General features: G+C 45.1%; 1 protein-coding gene across 1 annotated transcript in view; it reads left to right on the top strand.

Annotated features, from left to right (window-relative positions):
- The window catches only part of MYO16 (myosin XVI), a 441,248-nt gene that overhangs the window by 32,618 nt on the left and 394,139 nt on the right, over positions 1 to 14,491 (top strand). The window contains exon 2 of the mRNA XM_044913335.1: positions 6,719 to 6,789. Coding sequence (XP_044769270.1) covers positions 6,719 to 6,789 — 71 coding nt within the window. The remainder of the gene's footprint in view (positions 1 to 6,718; positions 6,790 to 14,491) is intronic.

The raw sequence follows: 14,491 nt of genomic DNA, 5'->3' as shown, positions 1-14,491 counted from the left end.
TTCCTCTCTCTAAAAAATGCCTGTGAGGGGCTTAAAATGGGGCCAAGACTTAGAACCCTTGGTTATGTTGTTTCCCTTGTCCTTCCCTCCGTTGATTTTAAATGTAAAATCTTTGTGAATATAGACCCACAGTGATCATGAGAATCACGTGAGCATCATAGATTGTTGTGTAGCCAGATACCCACACGGGCTCCCAGGATCCCCAAAGCAGTTACGGTCCCCAAGTTGCAGTCCGGTTCCTCTCCTCCATGTGTGGTATGTCATCAACGCGGATAAATCACGGTGCTATCTGGAGACTCAGAATGAGTGTGGATTCTCAGCTGGACTCTTGGCTTTGGCTGTTGTTGGCGCTGGTGGGGACCTTCAGTGGGGACAGATGTATATATAGTCTGTTAAAGCTCCTTAGCAAATCTTCTGATGTGTTTGCCTCTATGTTCTACCCCAATAGCTGAAGATTTAGAGACTGAATGTTTCTTTTTAAATATCAAATCATGCCCCCCACACAGACTTCTCGGTGGAGCTCTGTGGCAGCTTGATGACGAAGCCGCAAATATACAATAAATGCTGAATCAGTTCCAAGCAGCGCTACTCTAAAAGGAAGCCTCAGCCTCATTATTCTGCTTGGTCCCCAGATGGCTGTCTCTCGGGCTGTTTTCCTGCAGATTTTATTGTCACAGAAAGACTTGGAGTGGCTAGGCCATTTGACTTAACTGGCAATTCGCATCTTGTTATTACAAGGTTGCTACGGACCTGTGCCTTTTTAGAGAAAGTGTTTTAACCTACTTTTGGGCAGTTTTACACAAAATGAGTAATCGGAGGGCATTAAAATGGATCTTGATTCCTGTTGTGACTTTTTCTTTTCTGTTGTGATTTTTAAAATTTCTCTACCTTGATGCTCTTCTTGTTAAGAATCCTTGGAATCTTACTGCCCACACTGAGTTCTAGATCCACCAGGTTACTGTGTGGCTTGCGGGGGGCATCACAAAATCTGAGTCTGAGTGTCCTTCTTAGTGAAACAATTATAGGATCTGCATCATGGAGTTGAGAGAATTAAAGTAATTTTTGTACTAATGTACTTACAGCCCAAGTACTTAGAAAAGTGCTCGGTGTGTGTTAGCATTGGAAAAATGTACCTGATGTAGGAAATGTTGGGGTCCAGAGCCGACGGCCAGGAAAGAATTCTTTAGATGTCCTCAGTGCAAACAAGGTGGTTTTATTAAAGCACAGGACCCGTGGGCAGAAAGAGGTGTACTGGGGTTGGGAGGGGGTCAGGGAGAGCGTAAGTCTCTAAGGAATTTTGGAAGCAAGGTTTCCAGGACCTTGAGGGGGGCTAGCTATTGTTGGGAAAAGGCCATATGTTACTGTCTACTAAAACCTTAGTCACGAGACCCTTCAGATGTATATCGGTGGGCCATATGCTTGGGGGATGACTGCTGACATATATCTCAGGGAGGGGGGGTAATGGATAAAGGAACTTTCCAGAGGAATTTTTATATGTTAAAGTAGACTCACAGGGTCCTGGGGGTTGGGCTAAGGTTGCCTTTTGCCCTTAGCAAAGTGTCAATATCCAGGCAGCTGAGCTCCTAGAGGAATGTTGCTCTGCCTATTTTAAGGACTTGTCAGTGGGCTGTAAGTAGTAGGGAAATTTAATGTTTCTTTTGCCTTTGCTTCCCCTATCATACCCTCTTTTTAAAAATTCTCTGTTATGAATGAATTATTATGCAAATGGAATTTTCTTCATTACGTGTTTATATCTAGGTACTTCACAGTGTCCAGTTTTAACCCTTGGCAGACATAGAATTTAGCTCACTCTACAATTTGTGTGTGTGTTTATGTGAAAAACATTTATTTTGTGAACAGCTAATTTTGTCTTATTCTTGAGTCCCCACCATGGTATCCAGGGGCAACCCAGTCAGCATGCCCTCCGTGGTTCTTAGTTCTGTCTGATAATGTAAACAGCCCTTTTGGAAAACAGCCCTTCCATCTAGGGGAAAAAATTATGCTCAGATTGTCCCCTCCTCTTTTCTCCTTAGGCTGAGGTGTGGCCCAGTCAAGAGGGGTAGGACTTATTTGTCTGTCACTGTGGCAAGAGGTTCTGGAATTCTTGGGTGTAGTGTCCTTGTCATTCCTGGATGTTCTTGGACACGTTCCTTAAGGACCTCAGGCTGCTCCCAGTGGTTCGCTGAGCTTGCCCTTCCAGACCCTGAGAACCAGTTGTTAAAATTTCAGGAATTTGTCAGTTGGCTGTGAAACAGTTAAACAACGCCTATCGTAAAAATTAAAGTATATAAACTTACAATTAAGTAGATTGTAATAAAGAGTAATACACAAGGGGCGCCTGGGTGGCTCAGTGGGTTAAGCATCTGCCTTCAGCTCAGGTCATGATCTCGGGGTCCTGGGATGGAGCCCCGCATGGGGCTCCTTGCTCAGCAGGGAGTCTGCTTCTCCCTCTGCTCCTACCCCTCTGCTCGTGCTCACTCTCTCTCTCAAATAAATAAACAAAATATTTTTAAAAAGAATAATACTCAAGACTCATCACTTCCTAATTAGTTCACTGCATTTTTCTCTCATTTATGCCCTTGAAGTCACCTGCATGTCTTGTGGTGGGTGGTGGAAATGCTGTATAATCATGTGCTATGTCACATCTTTTCCCAACCCTGGGTTCAGTGACATCACATTGGCAGCTTGAGATAGGAGAATCACACCACGGAAGCTGGCTTGATCTATTGTCTTATTGCTTGTCTAGAATTAAGAAGTTTTGAAGGCCATGTTCATGCAGGGCTATACTTACAAATGTGTTATGTCAGGACCAAAAATTTGACACAATATGATGCATTGTTCAAAAACCATTATCTTACTTCCAAAGATGTCCGTCAGGTCAGGTCATTGATAAATGAGCGACATCTGACACACTTCATTGTTTCATTTTAATCTTACTCAGAAGCCAGCAAACTTTCTGTAAAGGGCCAGATAGTAGCTGTGTTAAACTTTGCAGGCTACCTGAAGTCCATGTTGCCCATTCTTGTTGGATTTTTTTGGTTGTTTTTCATTGTTTGGTTTTTTTTTTCTTACACACCCTTTAAAAATGTAAAAACCATTTTTAGTTCAAAGGCTGTATAAATTCCAGAGCGTGATTTGGCCTGCTAGCCATAGTTTGCTCACCCCTGGCTCTACTCATTAAGTCAGTGAAAATATCCACCAGGATGTCAAGGTCATGTGCACTAATTGTAACCACAGACTGGCTGTGGATATAAGAGTTCAACAAAAATCATCAAAAGTATTCTGTGAGAATCATTTGGCCAGATGGCATTTACAATCGTGAGTACTATGTATCTGATTATTTGTAAATTGTGGGCTACACAGCCTTTGTATCAGTAAAATGTGTAGTAAACTCATAAATGCATATCTGTCTATCCATCTCTCTCTCCATCCGTCTGTCCATCCGTCCGTCCGTCCGTCCGTCCATCCATCCATCTAGACATCTAGATCTCCATCCCTGTCCATCCTGGAGCATTCACCACCACACCACGGTATTCTCCCTGCTCCTGTGATTGACCCATCCATCTTCAGCACCTTACAAACTGGTTCCCCTGGACATGGTGTCAGTGCTCCATAGACCCCTCCCTTTGCCGTGTGGCATGCACTCTGTCCCAGCCTGCTTAGTTGGCACTGTACCCTCGACAGCAAATTATTTACAAATAACTAAATATAGAGTACTCAGGGCTGACTGGCCGGCATTTGTTGCCCACAAACTGGTGTCCGAGTCCTGTAGCGTGATGTGCCTGCCGTGTCCTCCCTGGGCCAGTCCTCCGAGCCACATGCTGTGTCCCACCCCCCGCACGCTCACCGTTCTTCACTGCCTCCCGCATAGTGCTCCTCACCCCTTTCATGCTTGATAAATTGCACACTCGTCCTCCAAGAGACTGCTGCTAAATCTGCGTGGTTTATGTCCTACACTTACATTCAACATTTAAAAATTGGAAGGTTTTGAGAAAATTTAGAATAAACCTTAAGTTATGTTTTTGTTGTTGTTGTTGTTTTTAAGATTTTATTTATTTGACACAGAGAGAGAGAGAGAGAGAGCGCACAAGTAGGCAGAGTGGCAGGCAGAGGGAGAAGCAGGCTCCCTGCCGAGCAGGGAGCCCGACGTGGGGCTCAATCCCAGGACCCTGGGATCATGACCCGAGTCGAAGGCAGATGCTTAACGACTGAGCCACCCAGGCCCCAAACCTTAAGTTATGGATTCTAGGATATGTTATTTTGGGGTTTCGTGACGTAGAGTAATTATACTAGTAGGAATCATTTGGAGATCCGTACCGAGGGCCAGGAGGTATGATTAACATGCTGCTCTATTGGCTCATTCACTTCTGTCAGTGCCCCCATGGCGTGAGTTCAACTGAGAGGAAACTGAGGCACAGAGAATTCAGTAGCTCTCCCAGTGGGGCCTCATAGCCAAATCTGTGGATGCCCAAGGCCAGTGTCTCACTGACTTCTATTATGTGTAATTCACACACATGTGCCTGGTGGAGTCTACTCAAAAATCTGATAGCAGGGGCGCCAGGGTGGCTCAGTCGGTTGGGTGTCGGGCTCTTGGTCTCAGCTCAGGTCCTGATCTCAGGGTCGTGAGATCGAGCCCCGTGTCAGGCTCCTTGCTCAGTGCGGGGTCTGCTTGGGACTCCCTCTCCCTCTCCCTCTCCCCCTCCCCCCTGCTTTCTCTCCCTCTCTCTCTCTCAAATCTTTAAAAAAAAATCTGACAGCATTTTATGAATGTTTTTCTAATAAAATCTGCCTCATACTGTATTTGTAAGTGTAAGTGCTTTGCTATGAAAACTTTAAAGCACTGTGTTGATATTAGTTAATTCAAGGTGAATAATTTCGTTTACTAAAAAAGTAAACATTTGGGTAAAAGTGCTATTTATCTTCTGAGGAAACCATCGGTAAACGTATTTAATTAACTGTCTGTTGTTGGCAATGGACTGTTCAAAATTAAGGGCAAGAAGTATGTGAGGGAGCAGGAAGTGCGTCCATTTATTATACGTGTGCATAGAGAGAGCAGGGAACGGGAGGGAGAAAGGGCACCTGCAAACCACATGGCAGGACAGCTCCTAGAAATACAGCGAGGACAAGAAAGGCAAAGGACTTACCTTCCTGGATGTTCTCCTGCTGGCTGAGGGCAGAGACGCCCAAGTAAGCCAATGGTCGCCCCACGCCATGTCAGGTTACACTCGATCCTGTAAGAATGCGGTCTTGGAGAAATTATTTTGTCACAGACTACCAACATTAGGAGAATCTATGTTATGAAAAGAATTCAATTCTTAATTGGAGAAAGAACATACTCAAGGGGAAGCCACTTGGAAGGTGAACAGATGTGGACAGACTCCTACTGAGGACAGCTTTCAGGGAGCGGACTGAAGTGAAGGGGTGCAGATCCAAGGAGCCAAGTGTTGCCGCAGTTGAGAGGGCATAGGGGCGTGTCTGACTTCCCTGGGGAGAGAGATTTGGACGAAAGGCCCTCCAACTTCGGGAATGGCTGTCTGGAGGGCACACTGGGCTGGGTATGGGTTGTCCCTGCTGTCTCCACGTCACCCCCATTTTGGAGAGGCTGTTCAGTCTCCCTCTTCACCCCCACTGCACACGTCGTCAACCAGATGGCCTTCCTGGAGAGGGGACAGCTGGGGTAGCCATGTCTGCCAGGACCCATGGCACCCCTCATGACGTGCGGTTAGCTTTGGGGAACGTGGTGACACACTAGATATCGGAACACATAAACGATTTGGGGTACCATAGAATAGAAGGTACATGAGGTAACACTCCAGACTACAGAGAAACTTCATGGAAAGACAGTATGCTCAGTGAGGTATGCGTTTGAATCCGAGCCATTTAATACCGGTCTGTGGTATAATGGGGAAAAAAAGAGTCACTGGTGCTTTAATTATAGTTTTTTGTGGAAAATGCATTAACGGCTTTTTATTAAAAGACTGTGATACTGCTATTAACTGCGGAAATGTGCTTTGGGGAATTGATAAGCCTTTCTGTGAGGCTGGTCCTAGAGCCCATTGGAAGAAGTGGAAAATACAGCAATCGGTCTTCCTCACGCCTGTGGCATTCCTTGTACTAGTGAATTCACCTTTGCTGTTCAGGTGGAAACACAGGTCACCTTCCACTTGTGCATTTATTCTGATAATTGGCATCTATTTTGACCTATTTGGCATTATTAACTTGGGTCGAAACGGTTTTGTGCCATAGTCCTTCTTGGGAATGGTGGACACCCTGCCAAGAGGTCATCACAGGAAGAGAAGTTTCATGTCCAGAGTACAAACTGTTTTAAGCCAGTGGGCCCTAATGAGATTAAAAAATAAAAGTTAAGTGATCCAGTGCCTCCATGAGCCTCGTGAAGTAATTTCTTTTTATTATTTTGCCCTACAAAGGATATACAAACTCGACACGTTGAAACAATAAACTGTGAGAGCGTGTCCCCCTTTCTGAATGATTTGCTCAGCTGTAATAAGAAATGACACTGACAGACGGAGGAATAAGTTTGAGTGTGGAGACGGACGCCACCAGTCATACGTACACCAAGTGAGGTCAGAGGGCGGTTAACGAGTCTGCATTGGCTTTTACGGCTGTTTGCCTTTTAGATATTAAGGAAACGCTCAGGTTTTGGTTCACGGTGTGGACGAAGCACGTGCTGTAACTGCCTACTCTTTCGATTTTTCAGCGCTCCGGCTCCTGAAGGAGGGCGCGGATCCGCACACCGCCGTTTCCTCAGGAGGGTCCCTGCTGCATCTGGTGAGAACCCTCTGACCGGGGCACGGTGGTTGGCGGGGGGGCGACACAGGGAGGAGCAGCAGTCGTGGGCTCAAAGTTCAATAGCCAAATGTACATCTTTTTTTTAAGAGTTTATTTATTTGAGAGAGAAAGTGCATGAGCAGGGGGGAGTGGGAGAGGGAGAAGCAGACCCCCCGCCGAGCAGGGAGCCCGACGCGGGGCTCGATCCCGGGACTCCGGGATCATGACCTGAGCCGAAGGCAGTCGCTCAACCGACTGAGCCACCCAGGCGCCCTCTGAGATACAGTTTCTTTTTTTTTTTTTTTTAAGATTTTATTTATCTATTTGAGAGAGAGAGAATGAGAGAGAGCACATGAGAGGGGGGAGGGTCAGAGGGAGAAGCAGGCTCCCCGCCGAGCAGGGAGCCCGACGCGGGACTCGATCCCGGGACTCCGGGATCACGACCTGAGCCCAAGGCAGTCGCTCAACCGACTGAGCCACCCAGGCGCCCTCACATGTACATCTGACAGATGATCATCAAAACATGACACTTTCAAATGATCAGGCTTGGATAACGAGCTGCAGTATTTCCTAATTACTACGTTGGAGTTTGTAAGTAATCTTTAACAAATGGAGTTAGAACTTCTGCCCTAAAGAAGATGCTTTTGAAAACGAAGCAAATAATATTGTATCCACTATAGACTATTAGGCATTCTTTTGCTTCTACGTGTTGTCTTTGGCTACAGTGAACTTTCTCTATGCTCTGCTTGTGACCGGGCGCATATAAATGTGACTGAAGCTCACCGACATTCTTTTGGGGACAAAGCAGTGAATGGCTAAGTGAATCAACAAATAAATAATGGCACAAACAAAAAAAATTATATTAGGTTCATGTGCTAAAAATTTTTACGGGCCCACTTAAAAAGTCAATAGAAGGATTCAATTTAGTGGTCTTTAGGACTAATTTAATGATTAAGCCTTAATTTTGAAAAGTATAAAAATTAACATAACATTAAAAACCTAACTCAGGGTCATCTACCAAGGTCAGGGATGAGCTGTATTTCTTTGCGGTACATTGAACTCTGTTAAAGAAGGTCATGCATCAGACAGCCCAGAGCTCCGGAACACATCACCGGTTCTCAGCCTGGATTGCACGTAGGAATCACCTGGGAGCGGTAAAATGCCAACACCTGCCTCCCAACCTTAGCCCGGTCCGTGGAGATTCTGACTTAATTTTTCTGGGACATAGCGATTGGGAGCTCCCCCAGCTGATTCTGATTTGCAGCCTAGGCTGAGAAGCACTGCATACAAGAGAAACCTGTGCCTAACCAAAGGCTCAAGATATCTGGGGGTACAGACAATCATGTTATGCACTCAGCAGAATAGAAAAACAACTCAGAATATTGATAGGAGATAGTCTGTAGAAGAAATGTAAACTGTTTCTCTCCAGCATTGACTGAGACAGAAAGAGAGATTTCTAGATGACTTTTTCCTTCTCTGGAGTGTTTTGGTTTTGAAACCTCTCCATTTTAGACTCAGATCATTACATGGCTTATGTGAAATTTCTAAGGATCCAAGCCTTGTTAGTTCCTAGATCCCAGGTCTGATGATGATAAGCAACGCTAGCTAGACTAGGGTCATGCTGCTCTTGGTCCATATGGTTCTCTCTCTACCAGGAGGTCCAGTGATCAGCATGTTCAGAAGGAGACCAGGCCAGGCCCTGCTTTCTTTTCTTGGGAGTGTCTACACCTGCTTCTGTGTCCCCCGTTAGAAGATGATCAGGAGAGAATTTGATCCCATGCCAGCGACTTTTGGTCTTTTCCTCTCATATGTAACTTCATGTACACTTACTCCTTTCATGAAGTTTGAGGAGATGCTTAAGCTCACCGAGGCTCATTTTTCCCATCTGTGAAATGGGGATATTATCTGGGCTGTTGTACTCAGAGAATTTATTGTGATGAATACACATCACAGCATGCATTGTGATGATCAGATAGATATGAAAATAACTTTTAAGCCATGAAGTGTCTTTGCTATATTAGATATTGATCAATATGCACATTCTAGTGTATTATTTATGATGCATTTTCATATAAATTAATTTTTTATTTACCATAGCTCTGTGTGCTTGGGAATACGCCTATGTGACTTTCCTAGGTAGAAGCAGAAACGGAAGTATGAAACAATTTGGCCAGGTTCACACAGTAACAGACAGTACAGAGCTTCCACTCTGGCCTCTGCTGACACAAGGTTCTGGTCACAGCTGTTCCCCAGCGATCCTGCAAGGTGCTCATTTCAGTTTTCAGAGAACACACTATCGTTCTAATTCAACTGCTGGAAGACAGACCTTTTCTGTAAACAAATCATGTGAATTCATTGTTAATATTGCCCAAAATGTATTATTACTGAGCGTGTGTGTTTTTGAGAGGGAGAGAGACACACCCATGACTTCATGTGTAAAATGCATTTGCCTGCAATGAGCACAAAGAAGTGCATCCGGTCAGTCAGCAAATCAGTGCTTGCTTTCTGGCCACATGCCACTGTGTCCCTTCACCTGGACCACTGCCACCCTCTCCTAAAGCATCATCCCTTTCACAGGATGAGCAACAGCCTCTCCCATCTCCCCGCCCCATCCTCACCTACCTGCAGGCTGTTGCCACACAGAAGTCAAGTCAGCGTCTCTCCTCCATCAGAATACTCCAGAAACTTTCCTTCCCACTCAAAACACAAGCAAACAAACAGAAAACCAAAGTCCTACACAGAGCCATACCATGGCCTGCCCCCACCATGGCCCCCGCCCCGTTTCGTCCCCTCTCGCTCTCACGGCTCCTTACTGTGCCCGCCACGCTCCCACCGGGTGCGCCCCCTCCCGTCAGTCTTTTCCACTTGGAACTCTGCTCCACAGGTATCCACCCAGCTCATGCCCTCGTTCGCTTTGGGCCTCTGCTCAGAAGACATCTAACAGAACAGCCTTCCCTGGCTTGCCCTGTAGGACGGGGCAAACAGACCAGAGACCCATGTGATTCTGCCCTGCCTCCTAGACCGTCCACTCCGTGAGAGCAAGGACTGGACATACTCTCATGAGCCTGTTGTATGCCTGGGGGAGTGCCCAGCACTTGGTAGATGCTCAGTAGATTTGTTGAGTAGGAAAGTTAGTGCGTTAACCACTTAATTAATTAGTATCTGATGCTGTGATGGCTCTTAGGGGTGCAAAGATTAAGAACACATTCTGTGCCCATATGGAGTTTAGTTTTTCGAGGGAGGGAGGAAAAATAAGCCACTGATGACGGCAGACCCGGGAGAGGCGTAAACAGGAGATCGTGGCCGAGGACGATAATGAGGCCACTCTTGCCTTGGCAGAACAGTTCTGATACCTTCCCCGACCCTCCTGATCAGACGTAAGTACTCTTTTATCCAGGATCTCCTAGCGCATGATCCTTGCTTCTGCTACAGATCTTGTCATGATGGGTCATAATTAATGGATGATGTGCCCTTTCTCTCTGCCAGACTGCATTTTCAAAAACTGTGGCTGCCTTAGATACTTTTATATCCTTGGCGTGTGATGTGCAGGAAATACTCAGTACGTCGTCCATGAATGAACAGATGAATGAATGGGCCCCAAGGACATCAGGACCTCCTTGGCTAATGAGAAGTGAGTTATTTGAGGCCCAGGTCACAGAGTATAAAGACTCAGAAATGGTGGGGTCAGAAGGAAAACGAAATGAGAGGATTCAAGTGAGAGGGCAGAGGGAAACACTTTCTTAACTCTCCGTTCAGTGTACCTGTGTTGCATCTTCAAATACCGTTAGGCATGGGCTGCGAGCCTCGGATGAAGGGAAGGTGGAGCTGGGGCGTGCGTGAGAAAGCCTGGGGACGGCCGCGGGGCCGCGAGCTCAGCACCGAGTCATCGTCCCCTGGGGTTCCTGAGTAAATAAAAACAAATGAAAAATTGCGAGTTGCCAGAGAGACAAAATTACAGGGTTTCAACATGACTTAGGTACTGAAAAAGGCAATTTCGCCATCTGAAATGTCAAGTGTGAGCATCTGCGCTGTTGGCCCCACCTTTGGGGCATCCTGCGCTGTGAAGCCTGATGTGTAATCAGCACCGAAGCTCTAATTATAGAGGCTTAGATCAATGCCTTTGAGAAAAAGGCAGCCTCTGTTTGTGTGGACCATCGAGAATAAGCGGTGGAAATTGTTGAGATTTTCGGAGTTTTATTTAACTCAATTATTCTTCATTGAGTGTCTGATTCCAAGTGTAGATTTTGGTACATTCCTCTTAGAAGTGGCAGGAGAACTTTCATGTTGGAGATGAACAAGTCCCATCCTGTACAGGTAGATATTTGAGAAGCAGGTTTGAGTATCTTTTGTCATATAAAATCTTTAGTTTTATCTTCTTTTAAAGTTTTCACCAAATACCTCTGGATTAGCTTGTTAGCCTACCCTTCCGTAAATAATTCATGTACCACACGTATGGCAGATGTCAAGTCCTGTGATCGACAGAGGGGAAGTAATTACAGCAGGCGACAGTATCTGCACCCCAGGAGGCCAATAGACACGAACACTCAGATTTAAGTCTCAGGAAGAAATGACGATATTTGTGGATTTGGAAACAGCACCACACGGGTTTTGCGAAACCACTGTCCAGGGTTTTATGTTATGACCTCTAATAAATGAGCTCTCGAGAAGGAGCTCCTGATGGCGACCAAACCCTCTAGAAGGGAGCATGAAACACAAATTCTTTTAGTGTGGTCTTGTGACAGCAGCTGACCACAGTGAGGCTTGAGTGGAATGCATTAGAAATAGGAACTACCCTTTCTTTGACCTGGTGAATTGTGTATATAGTACAAGCAGGTAGATGAGATGAGAGAGAGAAAGAGAGAAAGGGGGAGAATCTTTTGCGAGAGCAGAGAAAATCTTGAAGGCTAGACCAGAAACTTTTAGCAGTGACTCAGGTTGAGGAAAGGAGGCAAAGTCTTTTCATTTTTACATGTATGTTTCATATAATAGAAGAAATTGATAGAAGTGGTTCTGACTGCCGCTTTGTTAGAGGGTAAAATTCTGACTGTTTTAATCACTTCCTGCTCTTCCAAGAAAGTCTGGTGTCTGAATTGGCTGCTCACTGGGCTTCACTCTCCACATCTTTCAAGCTTCAGGAGCTGGAAGAAGCAGAGATAATTAGCAAATTACTACAGTTGCAGCTGTTCCACATTTTAGTGTCTTTTAGAGGGGGTGGAATATTATATTTTGAAAAGAGTCAGAATATTAGGACTGTGGAGGAAAGGTCTAAGGAAAGATCTTATTTTAAGACTGGTCTAGGTGTTAGAGAGCAACAGTGATCAACAAGTACGTGGACATTGTCCGGAGCATCTGGGCATTGACCGTGTGACCCCCTTCCTTTGCTCTTCCAGAAAGTAAAGGGGAAAAGCTGTGAGGGTAAATAAATACTGGCGAGAAAATGAATCATAGCAGAAGAGAATGTGCCCTCTCCAGGGTCCGTTCCTGGGAGCTTCTTGGGTGATGAGAAATGGGGTACATCCATACAGTATGGTGCAGCAGGAAGTGAAGAGGCAATTGAAGGAGCAAGATGGATGCGAAAGGATAATGCCCATGAGCAGGAGAACCTTACCATTCTGATGTCTGAGGATGATGCTGGAAAGGGCTGGAAAACAAGAAGTAGAGTTTCCATGGACAGGAAATAGTGACTCCTTTATTTTTTTTTCCAAGGATGTGATTAAGATTCAAATTTCTGGCTGGACTTTGCTTTTTAAAATCCAGCATCTCTTTGGTCCATGAGAATCTTGGCATCCGTAACTGGAAAGCCTATGTCCAGGATCTTTGATCATGAGTACAGTATCCATCTGAATCTTGAATGAAAATCTTAACCTTGTTCTGTGTGGTGGGTATATTTTTATTTGGACTGCCTGGGTGCATGACTTGGGGGTAAGAAGGTGACAAAAGTGCATTTCTCAGAATGTTACCAGGAACTGAGGGGAGTGAATTTTCCATTTTTGAGTAAATATATCACATAGGACTGGTTCATTCAAGAGCAAATTCTAAATTCCTTAGTAAAGTTACCAGTGAGATTTGTGTTTTGTTTTGCTTTATCTCTGTAACCATAGATCCCAACTTGTAAAGGATTAGAACCCTTCATGACAGGGTGAAGGTAGATGGGTGAGGAATTTTTTACAGATGTCTTTGCACTTTGAGCCCCTCTGAGAAAAATCCCAGTCGACCAGCTTGAGAGCATTGGTACAGAGCCTTTCCTAGGGGAAGCTGGATGTCGCACCCAGAAAGGTTTTCCCTGAGGTCTCAGTCTGAAACTCACCCTCTCAGAAAGGTGCCTAATGACATAGAATTCCTCAAAGAGCCATTTTCATTCCTCCTCCAGATTGTTATGCTGTTTCCTACTTTGGGGGTGCTCCTCTGAGATGGCCCCGTAGCTCACTGGACTTTCCCATCATACTTCTCTTTTGACTGCATTGCCCTCTTGAATTTGGCTATTGACTGGGGACAATATCTAGTCCATGATACCAACTCTCTGGCTTGGCGCAGCACTGGGCACATGGTAGGTCTTCAGTGAATACTTAATGGATTATGAATGTCTCAACCCCTACCTTCCCCACCAAATCCTTCAAGACCTGTGCTGAGAGTGTCCCATACTGGAGTGTCCGATTCTATCAGGCTGTTAGGTACCCTCCACTGTGAATCTAGAATGCTCTGAACACCCTCAATTTCATTCAACTGGATTGTCTGTTTCCCAAGGGTAGTTACTGTGTCATTAAACTTTACTTGTACACTGCCCAGCACAGTGCCTGGAATAGAGTGTTGCCTAATAAAATCTTGGTGATTCAAAGTGAGGCAAACCAATGTTGCAGCTGAAGGAGCCGAGTTTACGTTCACTTAAAAGGCTAAAAGTTCCATTAGGATTTTAAAGTTTCTGGATGTGCATCAGTGGTACATCTGAATCTCTTTAGTAATAGCCTGGTTTATAATGAGAGTTTGGTTCAGTTGGCTGGAAGATATGTATGCTTAGAATGCAGGTGGAAATAATAACTATGATTCAGCTTGGAGGGTTCTGGGTAGGTTATGAATGGAAAGGTAATCTGTAGGACAAATATTTGCCAGAGAGAAGAAACACATCTTATATGACTTATGATGGGGTTATGTCTGGATGAACCACGTGAGCTGAAAGTATCGTTAGGTCAAAAATGCGTTTAATACATAACCTACCAAACACTGTAGCTAGCCTAGCCTAGCCTAGCCTAGCCCATTAGCCTAGAGTTGGGCAAAATCATTGAGCACAAAGCCCATTTTCTAATGAAGTGTTGAATATCTCATGTAATTTATTGCATTGTCTACTGAAAGTGATACCACAGAATGGTTGCCTGGGTACAGAGTGGTTGGCAGTGTATCACTTGTCTTCACTCACGACAACATGGCTGCCTGGGAGCCACGGCTGCTGTCCAGCATCATAAGAAGGGCTTGAACCGCATGTCGCCAGCCCTGGACGTGATCCAAATTCAGAATTCTTTCACACCTTCGTAACGTCAAAAACTCTTAAGTTGAACCATTGTAAGTTGCAGACCATCTGTACATGAAAAGCAAAAATGATGAGAAGTATGTTCAAGATGACATTATAATGAGTGTGATCCTTCAGTGTGATATAATGGCAGAGAGCTGAAAGTGATTTTGTACGGATCTAGGCACTGGCTGAAAGAGG

This window comes from Neomonachus schauinslandi, chromosome 3, assembly GCF_002201575.2.
Source record: "Neomonachus schauinslandi chromosome 3, ASM220157v2, whole genome shotgun sequence".
Classification (NCBI taxonomy): Eukaryota; Metazoa; Chordata; class Mammalia; order Carnivora; family Phocidae; genus Neomonachus; species Neomonachus schauinslandi.
The sequence above is the reverse complement of the archived record's forward strand: the minus strand, read 5'-3'. Positions and strand labels throughout refer to the sequence as shown.